The sequence below is a fragment of the Cygnus atratus genome, chromosome 4 (assembly GCF_013377495.2).
Source record: "Cygnus atratus isolate AKBS03 ecotype Queensland, Australia chromosome 4, CAtr_DNAZoo_HiC_assembly, whole genome shotgun sequence".
NCBI lineage: Eukaryota > Metazoa > Chordata > Aves > Anseriformes > Anatidae > Cygnus > Cygnus atratus.
In genome coordinates, this window is record NC_066365.1 from 9392627 (window position 1) to 9410124 (window position 17498).

General features: G+C 42.7%; 1 protein-coding gene and 1 long non-coding RNA gene across 10 annotated transcripts in view; both read right to left on the reverse strand.

Moving 5' to 3' along the window:
* The window catches only part of PDLIM5 (PDZ and LIM domain 5), a 130918-nt gene extending 115135 nt beyond the window's left edge, over positions 1 to 15783 (reverse strand). Inside the window, exons 1-2 of one of the 9 annotated variants that reach the window (XM_035542892.1) lie at positions 15567 to 15783; positions 13028 to 13163 (exon numbers count right to left, since the gene is read on the reverse strand). In XM_035542892.1, the coding sequence (XP_035398785.1) occupies positions 13028 to 13123 (96 nt within the window). In that variant the 5' untranslated portion in view covers positions 13124 to 13163; positions 15567 to 15783. The other 8 variants (XM_035542976.1, XM_050710252.1, XM_050710251.1 and 5 more) reach the window with 8 other exon arrangements.
* Positions 8436 to 9523, reverse strand: LOC118246354 (uncharacterized). The gene is made up of 2 exons (XR_004778147.2): positions 9370 to 9523; positions 8436 to 8607 (listed from the first exon to the last, which is right to left on the reverse strand). It is a non-coding gene; the product is annotated as an uncharacterized LOC118246354 (long non-coding RNA).
* Positions 15784 to 17498: the final 1715 nt, after the last annotated feature.

Consider the following 17498-nt stretch of genomic DNA (forward strand, 5'->3'; position numbering starts at 1 on the left):
ATGGATACAAACTTAAAATGTAGAACTTATAAAACTCAAAACAGAGACAAGAATTTTAAACAGGTAATCCCTAAAAATACCTATAGCATTGGTATGCATGGTCTAAAGCTTTTATCAGTTGTCCTTTAAAGCTTTCTGACAAATATCCTGTGTACATATTCAGTTTTTAATGTTTTTTCTTCTTTTTTTAGTATATCTATATAAATGAACACCTAGCTCCTATTAATCGCATAGTTCCCATCTCATCATATGATTTTGTCATCCTTAAATGCTGCTGAATGCTACAAATAACATGGGCTTCTGAGGGGAATTTCTCTTATAAAACAAATTTAGAGCAAAAACACCTGGTAAACTTATTTCAGCAGTAAGACAGGTGCCCCTAGGCTAAGAAAGGCAAAGGGAAAAAAAATCTGAAGGCAATATAGGTTAGGTTCTTGCACAACTTCCTTTCCCTTTACTCTAAAACAAAAGCAAGTGACAAATTGGAAGACCCAAACCTATTTGGCAGAAAATAAAAAAAAAAAAAAAAAACAGGCCACTAGAAAAGCACATTTGAATGAGTTTGAGAAGTTAGCAGTTTTAAATGCCAAAGTAAAGTATTTCTTAACTCGTAATACCCATTGTTATGCATTGCATTTCCCAGAATTGATGCTAATATTACATAAATGTCAGTGCACTTAAATCTAGATTATTTGCATGCCACCCTTCTCAAGTCTACAGTTCCCTGAAATGCAGCAGTTACACATTGCACAAAGCTTGTCTTTATCCCCTTTTTCCAGATACTTTACTCCATGAAAGATCACCTCTTGTAAGGGCTCAGCTCTCCCCTTTATTTAGCTCCCCCAAGTTACCCAGGAGCTTCTAGCAAGGGAACAGGTTCCTGCTGTGGGATAAAGGTGTGTTTGTAATAGGTAGTCTGAAGGACAGAACTCCAAAGCCTCATTTGGCATTCTGAGGATTGCAACAGCCCTTTGGGGGCACATGGTCCTTACTGCAGAACTTGACAGAAGCCAGAGAGCAGCAGTGAGGTAATTACTGAGCTATCTGAACAGGCGTAAATTAGGGTATGCAATAAAAAGTGAGGTACAGAGTTCAGCACACAGCAAGCGAGTGACAGAGGTGGTGTTGGGAGTTACCAGAAGTGCTCACAGCACTCCATCCTGCCCATGAGGTCAGCAACCAGTTGACCAGTTGAGGAGCACAGCATCCCAAATCATTTGTGTACACCCTTCTGTCTCCATCACCCTGCCAAGAGTGTGCCTTACATTTGCAAGCAGAGAAAAACAGCACATTAGCCTTCCCTGATGGCAAGTGATTGAAAAGCAAATTGCCAGTGCAGACTGATTTGCCCCAAATCCTTACTTTGACTGCTGTAATCAGAGTTTCCTGTGAGCAATTTCCAGTTATTTATTCCCACGCCATCCAGGACAGGGTTATAAGCTGAGCTGGGCTGTCACCTGCAGCAGCAGCAGTTTTCATCAGGTTGCATATATCAAAACAAATGAATGTCATTTGAAGTTTCAATAATCAGCAGTTTCTACATTCTGAAGTGTAGATGTGTCGATAGAAGAAATACCCTCACAGAGAAGCTACTCGACTGACCAGAGAGTATCATATTCTCTCCAACATGAGAAGGTCAGTGATACTTGCGCCTGCAAGGATACAGCAAGTCTCCAAGATTTAAGTGCACATCCCAAGGAAAACATCACTAGGTTTTCACACTGCAAGTGGATTGCATTTCCAGATATATATACAAAATTTATTCTTTCAGCCAAAAAAGCCATTCATCTATATTTTGTTCGTAAGCTCAGTTATTTTAGTAAATAATTCAGAAGAGGCAGCTTTACAAAATTACCCAAAAAGGACCAGCTCTGAGGTACTGATCTGTCGCTTTAAAAAACAATAATTGCATACAGGAAAGATAAAGGTGCTACAGCATCTCTACTAGGCTTCCAGAGCAAAAGGTAATACACCATGTACGTGAAAACTCCTCCACCCCTTGCTTTAGCACTATAGTTTCAGTGATGGGGATTGACTGGATTGTTAAAGGTCTGTTTGTAATTAGCTCTCAGGATATCATACAAACATCTCAGCTAGCCAGTTCTTTCACGGCTAACGCACGTCAGCTAACGTAGACTTGAAAGAAAGCAGAAAGTTGGCTGGGAAAGGTCCATTCTCTCCTCCAAGCAACTCAATGTTTCGTCCTGGTGGGAGCAGCTTGAAGAGCCAGCACAGCAGGGTGCTGAGCAGCAACGCACACCAGCATCAGCTGAGCCTTCAGCAGAAGTCACCTTGCAGACACAGCCTGCATGCCTAAAATTACACTGGTACTCAAGGACCCAAGCCTTGGTGCCGCAAAAACACTCGGCATTAACAAAATTACACACAATCTGCACAACAACAAAATAATTGCATTTACAAATTGAATATGGTCTCAAAGTAGATTCATATAAATCCCTGCTACAATGACTTTTGCTTACAGCCAGCTGCCAAAATGCAACAGCTGGAAAGTAGAGAGAATAGACTGCATCCATAGCTGACAAAAGTTGTAATTTAACGAGCATTCAGTGGCCGTTTTCACAGCTTAGTACACCAACAGACATGTCCTAGCAAGCCTGGCTTCAGCACTTCCAGACGGTATTGTCCCGGACACCTGCCTTGAGCCTGCTAGGCTAACCAAGACTCCGCTGCACCAGTCCCACCTACTGTTCCTGCTTAGGGCACTGATGGAGGTGAGCTTGGTCCACGGAGTTGGCTTTGAAACTTCACATGGAGATACAGGCACAGATTTTCCCTGACAACCCTCTATAGCCAGCGAATACCACCAGCAGAAGGGTGGGGGGCCAGTTCTCATGTAGGGAAAGTGTTAGGTATTACATGAGCTCATAAGTGAGCTGCCAATGTTTTTTTTCCAGTTTTATGTTCCTCCTCCCTCTTCATATCTGTGTGCAAAGGCAATTTATACAGCATCTGAAAAAAAATTAAAAAGGATAGGAACTCAGGTTGCCAGATAGGATGCAATGTTGACTGCTCCCCAACCACTACTGCTTCCTTTGCAAAGTTGATTGTGTCCCCTGATCACTATCTACATTATGAGCCATTAATCCAGACAAGTCCCTCAGAAAGGACTTGTATGCTATCCCTTGAGGGTTGAATATCCTCTGCTTGCCAAAATACGTATTTCTGGAGAGGCCTTTTCATTCCAGAAGAATTGCTAGCAAGCCACCTTAAGCACTATGTAAAGAGCACTCTTCTGCGGCATGGAGGCAAAACACTGAGATTTGATGAGGAGCTGCAGATAGCCAAAAGGAAGCAATATTATCTACTCTACCAAGATGCCTTTGATGTTTAAAGGTTTACAAGCCTTCAATTCCTCCTTTCCTCTAATAAATGTAAACTGAACCCTCTCTGGCTTACAGAGCTTCTCCATTGGTCTTTAAAAAAAAAATGCATTAAGTAAAAATATAGAACACTGCAGAAGGAATTGTTTAGATACATCAACAAATTGGTAGAAACAAACCTTCCCAGCAGTTACAGTAGCCTACTTCTTCATGTCTTTTACAGTGCCAAGCTAAGCCTAGAACTGCAAAGAAAAGCCTCCCCTCCTTCCCCCTCAAAATAAACAAACAAACCACAAAACATTTTGGCCTCCACATGAAAGAAAAGCTAGCTGCATTGGACTCTGAACTATGCCTGACTTGTCACGCATAAGATGTACATTAGAAAGAAAAAGCATTTGCAGGCATACTACAGATTTCACCTGTAGATTAAGCCATTATGCCATGCTGTCTGAAAGAGGGATTACCCAACACAGCAAAGCTGCTTTTTCTTCGTAAAGGTTCAGAACAAAGGTGTTTCACAGATGGAACTTCCAATGAGGCGAGATAAGTTTTTAATCACCAAAAACATATCTGTATTTATGTCTGCATTCTTCATGCTAAGTTAGTTTTTTTTTTTTTGTTTACGGAATTCTTTTTTAAAAATCCCAAATGCTATTGCTACCAATACAATACCACACTTAATATAGGCATTTTGATCATTTGCTCTGCAAATTCAGTAAGTTTTAGGTGTAAGGGTATCTGCATCTGATCCCATTAGTTCATAAACACAGAAGCTTGACAGGAAATTTTACCCTCCTGAAACTGATACACTCACCATTAACCTAGGTTTTGCACCTCAGTCAATATTCATAAGCCTTCAAGAGAACCATGAAACAATTAACACAAAATAAATTTCTGGTGTCTTCCTATTGTAAGTACTTGACATTGCTCAACCACTTGCTAGAGAAAGAACCAGATGCCGTGTTTAATACAGAGCAGGGTAAGCCAAACTTCTTTCACATCCAGTTAACAGGCAAATCATTTGACCTTTCCGACAGGACTACTAAAGACCTGGCAAGATCATCTTTTTAGCCTATGGAACTTCACACAAGGCATTACATTTTACTTCAGAACTTTGTCACACACAGAGCTGACAGCAATTGCTATGGCTCCATTCTAATACATTCAGCTATGAGATACTATTTTAGTTTTGCTTTTACTTTTGCTGAACTGTTTAAGCAGGAGTTTCTAGGGCAATAATCTAACTCTGAATAAGTTATAGTAATATTCTATATTTTAAAAAAACAATATGGTTTATTCAACTGAGAAATTTCTTGCCTGCTTTAAAACAAAACCCAGTCTCTTAAGGACTGTATAGCCCCTTTTTATTTTGAGTGGAAGCTCAACACTTGATGCATCATGAAGTTTGGCAGGGAATGAAAGTATGCAGAACAGTCATCTAGGTGTCACAGAATCATTAATTTCACTCTTTTCTTGATTACAAAACACTGTCATTCTCCCTATGAAGTAAAAAGAAAGGATCAACAGCAGAAATCTATATACTTCATGTCTACTGGCCATACTTTACACCAAAACTACTGAATGTATTCCACTGGTGCAGCACTTATTCAACTGCTTTGAGGGTATACATTATGGTCTTCAGTTTATAACATGCTATTCTCTGTACATGAGAGACTATATGGTGGGACTGCACTGGTGCCTGTAAGTGACAGAAGACAAAACACCACTGCAGGGTGGACATTAACTGACAACATCGAAAGGTGAGTGACTGATGGAGCACAGAAATGGAAAAAGAAGGTGGGAATATCCCTTGTGCAGTGTTAAGCAAGCCATTTAAATCAGACTTAAAAGAGGAGCGGCCAGCATGTGGAGGGAGGTGATTGTCCTGCCCTGCTCTGCCCTTGTGAGGCCTCACTTGGAGTGCTGCATCCAGGCCTGGGGCCCACAGCACAAGGAGGATGTAGGCCTGTTAGAGCAAGTCCAGAGGAGGGCCACAAAGATGATCAAGGGTCTGGAGTACCTCTCCATCCCTTACAATAAGGGACCCTAAACAGATATTTTAATTGTATTTTCCCTCTTTTTGTCAGCCTGAAGGCCTATGTCATTCACAAACTTGGGTAACGCTAACCTCAGGAATGGTTTCTTTATCCCAGTACCTCTGTGTTTGTAACAGAGGCCTGTACTTCCATTCCTTATATTAATTCAAACAAATTTCAGCCCCATTTTTCCCCTCCCTTCTGGACCACTGGTAGGAGGAATATTGACCTCCCTGTATTTCCACTGCTTCAGGCACAGGAGAGACAGTTTTCTCTCGCACTTTCCCTTACATTGATAACATATGAAATCTATTCTTAAAAAGTCAAAACAAACACAAAAAGCCAACAATGTTATCTCCTGGCTGCATACCAAAAACCAAACAAACAAATCTTTCACCACCATGTCTCTTCTCACAATGCCTTCTGATAGCCATCGGCCAATGAATAATGAGAAAAACAGTTACACTAAAAATAGCAGCTCCAAGTGGTGGGGAAGTAGACAGAAATTGTCAGGCCTCCAGGGTCAGATACTCACAAGAAAACAAGTCTAATTTATTTATTTATTTTCAGTTACTATTCAATAAGTGGCCCTACCTTTTGGGGCTCTGGAAAGCCTGCCTATTTTGCATCTGCTCTAACTTTCTAATCAGAGTTTAATTTTTTACTGCATCTGTCTTTGAGAAGCAGACACTGCAAACAAAACCTATAGTTTTCCCATCGTAAAATATTTAGTTACAGTATGAGGAATACAAGCTAAACTGTCACTTACAAGGGAAAAAAGTTACCAGAATCCTTTAATATAAAAAGAAAATGTTGACATGTCAGATATCCCTTAGCCACAACCATGTATTGGAGTGTATGTGAAGAACCAACAACAGCCAGCTTCAATTTTCAGGGGAATGACATCAGCAAAGGAACTATTTTGAATAAATTTACTTCCTATTAGATCTGAGGAGGTTTTCTGGCAAATAAGACCATGAACAGATGAGATGCAGACACTTTCCTTCTGCCTCTTCTCCCCCACAGCCTCCCTTCTGCTTTGACCCCCCTTTCAGGGATGCTCTGTCTTGTTTTAAACTGCATAGCAAGAGAAGGAAAACAAATGGTATGGGAAAAACACAGCCCTTTTTCCAATTTTCAAAACAAGCAGGTTAAATAGCAGTGGAAAAGGAGGCAACTGGTAAATTATGGCTGTAGAAAATGATCTCTCTTCCCACATTCAAGTTAAACTGAGGAGCTCTCTGAAGGAAGATGCTGCTTGCAGGCAGCTCTGCAAACCCTGAAACACTACTCTGTGCACATAGGACCTTCAGAAAACTCACTCATTTTAAACCATTTGTGTAGCAGGGAGCTTTATTATTGTCCATATTCCACTTCGTTCCCAAAGAAAAACAAAACAAACCCACACAACACTGCTCCTTTGGGACTCAGTGCAGAGAGGATGAAAACTGGCCCTGGTAGCTCATTTGTCATTCTCAGTATTTTTTCAGTAAACCACATCTCATGAACAGAATTAAACAGAAAAGAATAACACTTCTTGCTTTATTGGTCGGCTAATCCCATCCATTCTATAATTTCTTGTAAAACACAGAATTTTTTGCCCTAGGAGCAGGACCAGTGGTAACTGCTGTGACCTCTGCAGGTCCCCCCCAGCTGGTGCCAGGAAGCACTCCTGCTGAGAAACACAGCCCACACGTAGGTAAATCCAAAGCTCATTTCTAAGGACAGAAGAAACTGAACAGGATAATTTTCTGGAACTTCACTTTAAAAAAAAAAGTCAACTGAAGACTAAATACAACTTTTACACAGAGCATAAAAAGAAGAAAAAGCCCTGAAGTTAACCTTCATCTTTCTGACAGCTCAAAGGGTGCCTGTATAAGTAGATATTTTCAGTTCCTACCAAGTTCTTGGTTTTAGCAGTTCCTACTCTAGTATCATACTTAAAAATTTTGCTAAACACTTCAGAATATTGACACTTTTCTTTAAAGTCCCAGTTCTTGAAATCACGTTATTATTTCCATTTTCAAAAGGATCATTATAATCCAGCTTTCATTGTTGCTAAGAAAAAACTTTAAACCATAAAAGAAAAAAGAGAGACAAGACAGAGACCTGAAACAAGATAAAGTTTGTAACATTAATCTTCTTAACCTCATTTGGGAAATGTCAAACTCAATTTCTGAAACACTTCTAATCTGTCATATTGCAGTATTTTCTTTTGAAATATTTCCTCAGCTGCAATAAAATTACCCCAAACGAAATTAAAAAAAAAAAGTCTTACTACCCATTGCTTTATGCCCACTAATAAAAATGCCCTAGCAAAGTCCAAAAACTTCAGATAAAAGCACTGTCTGCCTGGGTATTTACCTTCTAGATAGCTATGATGGCTTCTTACATTTAAAAAGAAGCCCTTTGTACTCCACTCCTACTCCGTGAGCTTCACTACAATTCATAAAAATTATCTTTCATGATCTAACACCCTTTGTGAATTTTAAGAGAAGCAAACTGACCATTTTTTACCCGCATCTCTTACCCTACCTCCCAGCTTGACATGCTTTCCAGGGAGGGCACAACACCCTTACTCTGCAGCTCTCATTTCACTGGACGTGTATAAGAAAATGTGTATTTTAAAAGGCATATTGTGTAAAATAAGTCTACCAGAAAACCAGAGCAATGCAAGTTACGGTAATGGAAAACATCTGAAGTTGTATTTTGTGGAAACCATCACCACTCAGTAGCGTCTCACACCAGTGCAGCAATGCCAGCAGCTGCCAGTTAGGGCTTAGTTAGTAGCTCGCTGTAGTTTCCAGGATAGAGCATAAAGTTACCGACACAATTATCACTGGCCAGGCCAGCAGTTGTTCTAGTGTTTCTCTCCTATTTCACATGCCTGCTTGAAAGACCATTTCCCAAGTCCCCCACTGTAATAATTTACTTTATACAGACACAAAACTTGATTTTACTAGGAATGACACATATGGCTTAATAAAAAAATTATGCAAATCAAAAGGAAGGAGGACCAGCCAAACTCTAATCAATCAAAGCTCACATGTCGTGGGTCCATTCAAAACATCATTTTACTTTATTCTCATTAATGTTGTTATCAAAGATGTAAATGTCTTTGAACAGCTCGCTTCCAAACATGAGAAAGACCAAAGACCAAATTTCTGCATAAACAAAAAGTGTGCAAATGTCATATACGTGCTTGATCTACGCAGACAACTTGCTGGTACCTGGGCGGGAAGGATGGAAAAATGGGAGTGAGAAGAAGACATCATCAATGATCACCTTCATGAAGAGTTACACCATGCTCACATGGGACGTATACTGAGCAGCTGACATGCTGCACATTCATTCCCTGCTTTATCCCAAGGTGGGCTGCTTTTCTACCCACTCCCTGGGTGTGCTGCATGCTGACAAATTCATTATCATGAGTCTCTCATCAGCCATGACCTTGCAACAATGCACAGAAAAACATACTTGGAACACGAAAAAAATGAAAAACTGCATAATCAAGTAGCTATTTCTATGAGGGTTTCAGAAGCAGCAAAATGACCAGCGAAGAAGGAAGAAGATAAAGGGCGGGGAAAGCGACGAAAGTACGCTGAAGAAAGTTGCAGGTAGAAAAACAGAGCTGTCAGTCAGGTAAAACATTTCAAGACCACCATATTTCACCAAATTCTTATAAAATATGAGAGGCAAATCAAGAAACATCTGAAGGAAGGTGGCTAAAGCTACCACCAAGACTGAACAAAAAAAGTGACTCAAGTACACACAATTGTCAGATACATTTGCTTTAGTTAGAAGGGTGTATACCACACAGACTATGTTACTGTAATTTCACTTCAGTATTTCCTTGTTTCGTGGTGGTAAATACTGCCATAAAACTGAGATAAACAATGTTTACAGACTTCACCACAAGACTTGAAATGTTTGTAGCATATCAAAATAGGGACTCAAGCATACGTTTAGAACAAATACCTAAATACTAATACCTCTCAGGTCATCTCAACATAATGAATAAACAGTCAATACCAAGCACAATTCAATTCATTCTGCAGAAGACAGAAATTTTGGCAATTGTAATCCTACATTCATGCTTACTGAGTTTATTCTTGTTATGTTAATTAACCATTTAGAAGTAACCAACTGTCCCCAAAGTAAACATAAAATTAATGCAAAGTCTAAAAGAAATGAGTATGTCCAACTGGACATATCACAAGCATCACTAAGATTTATCCAAGACCATAGATCTGCATAGATATCAGCAACAGCAGATCCCTCAATACTGATAATCATGACTGAAAAATAAAATAACCCCATTTCAATCATTTTGGTCTGGATCAACTTTTTTGGTCCAGCTGGTATTTAGCAGAACATCCCTCCAACTTGGGAATAAACAAATTTTGCATGGAAAAAGTTGAGAAATAAGGAGGGTCTATGATGTAAGTCTCATGGCAGAGCTAACACCCAAGCACTGGGACACTTCCTCCAGTCCCAGAAACCTACCAGAGACTTGTAACTGAAGCTTGAGATGGAGGTGCTGAATAATTAGCTGCCTTTTTAGTATTCTGTGTTGATTCAGAAGTGATCAATTAATTCATATGAAGGTAAGTTGCATGATGGTATGTGTCATTTCACATGACTGCATATATTACACAGTGATGGACAGATGTTAAGCTTTTTCTACCATAGAATTAATTATTTCCTACAATAACTACATCCGCTAGAACATTGTTAACTTCACAGTACTCTTTAACAATAATTTGTTCTTATTTGCTCTAGGCTTCCATCTTTCAGTTTTGCATTACAACATGGGTCTTAAAGAAACAATTGTTCTCCTTGTTCCCTCAATTAATGTAAAATGCCACAGGAACAAGTGAGGATAGCAACTCAGTAATGTAAGCTTGCATACATCAGCTGCAGTAATTTCTACTTTCTTCACCAGGGGTTAACTAGCCACAGTTTGCAATCTCTCATTATGTGAGTACCACTACAGAACCTGGAAGCCCCACAGTACAGCTGCATGTGGTGACTTGAGCCACTTCAACAGTTTATTGTTAATAAAAGATGGAGATCTACCACCTCAGCCTGCCTTTCATTCCTGGTGGAAGGGTAAAGAACAAATTTTTTTATTCTCATAGCAGCTGCCTCCTCACTGAGGACTCTTTTTGCAAGAGCCATACCCCTACTCCACACCCTGACCACAATCCCACCCCAACCTCTCCCAACACACCTTCCTGCCTTTGGATTTCTGACCCAAGTAATGGCACTCAATAGGGCTCAACAAGTCCCTTCCCAAGGAGCCACCCAGCTGAAGTCCAGCCTTATAAGAGTATATGTAACCACAGATACTGCATGCATTGATTTCTTCCACTACCTATAAGGATATTCCAAACATTGCGTACATTATATACCATGAGATGTGTGCAGCTGTATTTGTAGCAATTCTGAGGCAATAAAGCCATGCTATTGCTTATGACATTGCAATGAGTCTATAACATGCTAGTGTTAAAGTGTTATTGCTACCCCTGCATTAATGTTAGCCTATTATACCGTAACACTAACTGACACTAAAAATTTGAACTGGAGAACACAAAACAGACTGACTTTACCACACAGAGGCAACAACAAATACTCCCATTGAAATGACATTCCATGCACTGCCTAATAGCTTACCGAAAACTTTCTCCAGGAAACATATGAGATCTTAATTTGTTCAAATTATTAGTAATAAGAGATGAGCTTTTCAGATAAACAGCATTAGAAAACAGTGCATTTTCTGTGCTTTGTAAACTGTACTTTATTTGAACTTAATTTCAAGGAGCTGAAACTAAACTAAAGCAGGAAATTAGCCCTCAGCAAAGCAGCCAGAATCGTCCTCAGCATCCAGAGCACAAACTGAAGGCGGGGGGGGGAAGAGGTCCTCCTTGCCAAAGAACATAATTCTGCTGTCTCATTACTGTTTTGCTAAAATAATTCAATTAGCAGTCTTCAGATGCAGGAAGGCATTTATGCTTCATCAGGAAAAGAAAGGGTGTGGGGGGGGTGAATGGTACAGGCTGTTCCAGCATACCAGGAACACAGCACTGAATTCTTCCAGCTATCGGGCCAAAGCCGGATTGGCTTACCAGAACTAAGCACTTTTTTGATCCAAAGGTTTAAAAACTAAAAAAGCACCAGGCAGTCCAATATCTGCACAATCTTAACTCCAAATAAAAAGAGATGGCTCAGCCGTGGAGCAGAGCTGAGGTACACCATGCGAATGAAATATTGTGCTTCCCCTCCCCATGTACTGTCAGAGCCCTAAAGCCACCCTGGTCCCCACCTTTCCTTATGCTCTGCTCGTGTGGGCATGGACGCCTGTCAGTAGGGAATTCCATAACTCGGGCTTTTATACATAGCTATTTAGGCTGATTCCTTCACGCTGCTTCCTACAGTCAGGGCACAGCACATTCAACTAATGTGATAAAATACTCATCTAGGCTAATTAATAAATATTTTCTCAGAGTCAAACCGTATTTTAATTTCACCAGCATAATCCATAGGCAACTAAGATTAGCCATGTCTAAATGAACTGGCAGGCTTTGAATCGCTAGTTGAGATTAGCTAAAAATATTGCCATGATGCATAAACCCAAATAGAAACCTGCTCCCTCTCCCAGTGCAGTATCAATTCTGCAGTCCCAACAGGTGTAAAAAATAATTCATCTTTGTCACTAAACTGCACGAATATGCAGGAGGGGGAGGCGAGCTGCTGACAGAGAAGTTGTCATTTATACATAAACACTTCCACAGCACAAATCACATTTTAAAGGTGCTAGGGTCAAGAGCCACGAGGAGCCAGTTTTGTTCACCCACAAATTTCCAATGCTCCCATCAATTTTATGATGCAAATTCTGTTCCTACATTGCGCACATAAAGTGTTTCAGTTGTCTGAGGAAGGTTTTGAAACTCAGCCCACGTAGAAAGAAAATTCTTCACTGAAAACAGTTTTAAAAGTAGGAAACCAGTTAGACAGCACCTGGGTACAAAGATCACATTTGTTTTGACTTAGTTCCTTAAATCCTTTGAATATCAGTTAAGAGCACATACTCTATAAAAAAAAAATCATGAGAAAGTGGGATGTTCACCCAGGCACACGCTGACGAGCCGCTATTCATAAATCCTGTCACTTAAGTGCCTTTTTATTGCAAATAGTGGGATTTGTGAGAACAGACACCAGAAGATTCTCTAACTGTTAAGGGCTGAATAAACAATGGAAGCATGAGCATTTTTTCTCTGCTGCCTCCCATGTGAACTGCACAGGCTCAGCCCCATGCAGAAAACAGCCCGTTTCCTGCCAGCCTCCCATTGCTGTTCTCTGAGGGTGCACAGGGAGGGAAATTCAATGGTGCTTTCTGTTTGTTTCATTGCACAAATTAGAACGCGGATAAAACAACCATCTCTGATGAAAATGTAGTTTCCTTGGAGCCTTCAAACTATGCAGAAGTTGTATTTTACCAGCTTTGTTCCCCCCCCTGCAAACAGCCCTCTGTGCCATGGGGCAAGCTGAGCCCAGCACCCGTAATTCATGGCTCTGTGGTCTGAATGCTGCAGGCAGACCACAGCATAACAGACACCTGCATGCAAGCAGAGAGGTAAATGCACTCACCCGAGAGATGGACAGGGGCATGTTGAAATCCTTGCCACCTTGGAGCCTGAAACCCCAAGGAGCCGGGCCGACAAGAGACACGGTGTAGTTGCTCATGATGTTCAGTGTTCAAGGATCCAAGCCAAAGAATCGATGCCTGTGGAAGAGGATTATGCTTTTAATTTAAAGAAGATAAAAATAAAAGGCACTGTGTACCATTTTAACATCCTTATTTCCATACAATGAGAACAGCCAAAAATCCACACCAGGTCTGTCATTACTTATACTTTTATTCCTCACACTCTGTTGTCCTCAATAGCTTAGGAAGAAACATACGGAGCTGTTAACATGGGCTTAAGACTTAAGATCTCTGATGCTGAAGTATTTGGATCTCAAGAGAGGCACATAGACATTTGACAAGTACTTCTTACTAACAGAATATTGGGGGGGGACAAACCTCAATGTTGGGACAAGCATGAATTGATAATATCCCTTAAATCCAAGTACAGAAGAAACTCCCAGCACCTACACATTCATTTCTAAAAAAAAAAAAGTACCACATGCTGAAATGTCATCAGCTCAGAACTTGTTTCTAAACACATTATGGTCTGACATCTTTAAAATGACGTCAAAATGTCACAACTTTGAGGTTAATCAGAAGAAAATAAAAACCCTGACCTTGTTTTTATAGCGTAACTTTATATTGGTATAACAATGCTACAGATGAAACACATATTAACAAGTCTCAGATTTAGCAAAGTTAACATACTCACAGCTGCATCTTAATGTTGGGGAAGAAAAAAAAAAAAAAAAACAAAGCAAAGCCCAAGTATCTCCCTCCCCTCCACACAAATGTGGGCAACAAATTACCTTTAAAAGGCAACCTCTGCACTTAATTGCCGCTCAGAGTCAGAGATAAGGGCTTCAGTTTCACCTCAGATAAGTAACATTACAATGACATCTTAGGTAGTGGATCCCGTCTATTTTTATATGGTTGAAGCGAGGCAAAGTACACACCAGCGTGCGCGGGTGTAAGCCTACACCGTGGCGCAGCCAGATTCCAGACTTGTATATTGACATTTAAGGTGGCACCCCAGTCAAACTGGAGAAAGCGGGCTGCAAACCCACCAAGCTGAGTGTGACCTCTTCATACACAGGTGGGAGATTTTATTTTTGAGGCAAGAGATTTTGAAAATGCAGCCCGGCCTTGTGGGCTGCCCGAGGTGCCACCGCAGCCACGTAGGTGCATGGAAGGACATTTAAAGTCACTCCCCAAGAGGTGTCGGTAGCACATGTTTCTGGGTTCACCTCACAGAACCACAGAGACCTGCTACTCTAAATCATAATTTCTAAATCCGACAGCAGAGTTTGTAGCCATGCTCACGCTGACAGCCGTTCAAATAAGCCAAGCACGGCTGCTGGCCTAAGGTGGGACAAGGAGATAGCTCTGAGGAAGCAGAAGCTGAGCTACCTGGGCAGCTCTGGCCCCATGTGCCGTCTCAGCACACCCCGAAACGCCTCAGCGGGCACTGGCGTACGGAGAGGGGAGCACACACCCTGACCCTTCCTGCAGCTGGAGAGGAGGAAGGAAAGAGAAAGCCTCTGCCGAGTGTGAGCTGGGTCTCTCCCTCAGCACTGAAGCAAGAACTACAACTCCTCTAACTCCTCCTGAAAAGAGGATTTTAGTTAGTCACAGGCTTCTTTCTGTAGGAAAGTAGGAATGCCTTTCGTTCCCTCTGAATGAGGTCCACCCCAGTGACAGGTCACCACGAACCACAGCCACATCTAGCGAGCGGCACACGTGCCACAGGCACAAGGCTTTACCTATCAGCCCAAACTGGGGGAAAAAAACTGCGCAAGCCTTCAAAGTATAACAGCTAGTTACAGTAACAGCGTTAGGAAAAGACTAAGTTACATTAGGAAAGGATACAGGGTTTTTTCCTCTCTGTTCAAAGCAAATAGAGTTGGGAAGGAAGAGACTGCCGGCTGAAATGCTGGGCACGGCTCTCAGCATCCCTCACCTTTACTTTCTCACCCCCTCGATGCTGCTGTGCCCACACCTCCAGCCTTACAAACTGAGCAGGAAGGAGCGGCAGAGGGGGGAGACCCCCCAAATTTAATGCCACACACTTCTTACAGCACACCAGGGCAGCACCTACGAGAAAGCGCTACAACCCACCAACCCCGCCTTGCACAACCGACCGGCCAAGGGCGAAATTGTGCAACTTGCGCTTATTTTATCAAACTCCCGCTGGCTCGGGCCCTGGCAGCGGGGGAACCTCAAAACGCAGAGCCGCGGGGACAGGCGGCACGGACCCCAAGCCCCCGGCCCTACTGCCTAAGCCCCGTCTGCCTCCCCGAGGCGGTCCCCAGCAGCTCCTGAGCCGAGCCGTGCCAAGCCGAGCCGAGCCAGGCAGCCCGTCCCTGGGGCAGGCGACCCAGCAGCACCCCGCATCCGCATAGACACGGGGCGCCCCCCCAGCCCCCCTCGGGACCACGGTAACAGTACAGCCCAAGGTGAAATCAAGCTACAAGAAGTCCCGAAGAGTTTCAAACCCACCGCCCAACCTGCCGGCTCTCCGCTCCTCCTCCTCTTCCTCGCCCCTTCGCCTCTCGCTCACCACCCGGTGCAGGGCGCGGAGCGGCAAGGACACCCGCGGCGTCTGCCGGGCGGCGGCTCCGTCCCCCCGCTCTTGTTTGCACTTCCGTCTGCTGCTGCTCCTCCCCCGGCACGGCTCGGCACGGCTCGGCTCGGTTTGGCTCAGCACGGCAGGGACGGGGGCAGGGGCGGGGCGCGCCCGGAGCGGAGCGCGGAGCTGGAAATCCTCAAACGCACCGCTCCCGGGCTGCCCTGGAGTTCATTATTATTATTAATTATAAATAATAACTATTTTTGAATAGGGAAATGCGCTTTTTCTTTTTTTTTTCCTTTGTTTTTTTTCTTGTTTTGCTTTGCGCACAACTATCTAAAAGCACACCTGTGAAATGCAAGGGCCAACGAAGGGGTGCTGGGTCTCCGCACATTGCCGCCCCCAAAAGTGTCCCCCCCCAGCACACGACAGGCACAGTACATGTAGGCTGCCACAGCTGTCTTACAGGGAAATTTCTACAAAAAGGGCAAAACTTTGCTTTATTTACAACAGAGTAATGTAACAGGGATATAAGCGTCTCCCAAAGTACTTCAAAGCTGAGAACAGCAGTGAGGCAGGAGAAGTGCTTAACCAAAAGACAATGCTGGCACAAGAACACATGGGTATAAAGTGACCACAAATAAATTCAATTTAGGAATCAGTAAGGAGGAAAGGGAGGTTTCTGGAGGACTGGGTGCTAGGAATCAAACTGGTTTTAAGGTGAAGCTTGATCAGATTATGAAAAGAGTTATACCGTGGGCTTGCCCGCCAGCAGAATAGTCATTTATCACAAAGACTTTCAGACTGACAACCCACAGCCTCGTTTGGTCAGAGGCAGGCCAGGCAGCATGCTGTAGTGCTTTACTGACCTGCTGGCTGATGCCTTGCAGTGGGGAGAAGCAGGGTGAAGATGCAGCAGCGATACCACTGCAGGTTCAGCTGTGTCTCACAGCTGGGGGAGGCTCGAGGTTCCCTCCCTTCTCTATTTCACATTCATTAAAAGTGATTACAAATGAAAGTGGTTGGGAAAGAGACAGGCGTCTCATTAGCAGTAGCACCACAACTGCGATAATTTCAATCCGCTCTTCAAGCATAGATTTGCTGTGGAGAAAGAGTGCAGAAGAAAGTTTTAAATCTGAGTTTATCACAGCCAATGCAACACAATTCTTTACCATGATCCTGTCCAGCCTATCTGTCCTTGTTTAAGAATAGGGTGGCACTGTCCCTCATCCTCCCAGTCCTAGTTTTGTGAGCTTTAATAGGGGGGTTTTAATGTTGTCCCAGGGAGCTGTGCACCTCCTCAGCAGCCCTGACTAAGCCGAGTGCCCCTCAAACCACATCTCAACAATAAAAGCATCCAAGATCCAGACTAATATACCAGAACCACTCTTCTGGAAATCTGTCTTCCTTACCCTGCTCTGTTCACATTAAGAAGTGTCTTTAATCAAGCAAAACTGAAAATCCCCATTACACACACACACACACACACAGACTCTCTCACATGATTTTAATTCACAGAGGTAAAAATTCCCCATCCCAGGGATTTTTCATTGTGTCACAAGGGCCTTAGGTCACCCTCACACTGTTTCATTTATTAGAGGAGAAAGAGCTCCAGGCGCCCGCTCCCCACTGTGACCCACGTGGTGCCTCCAAGGTCAGCGTGTCCCTGTGCCAGTCAGTTGGACAGCAAGCTGCTTGCAGTTCACCAGAGCACATAGCCCAGAGTTTCGCACTTATCCTGGGCTACTAGCTAGCCACATCAACGAAAAACATCCTTTTCCATTTCATTTCTGCAAAAGCCTGTGGCTTTTATTTGTGGATGAATCACTTGCCTGAGCTAGGTGGGGACAGGCCATCTCAGG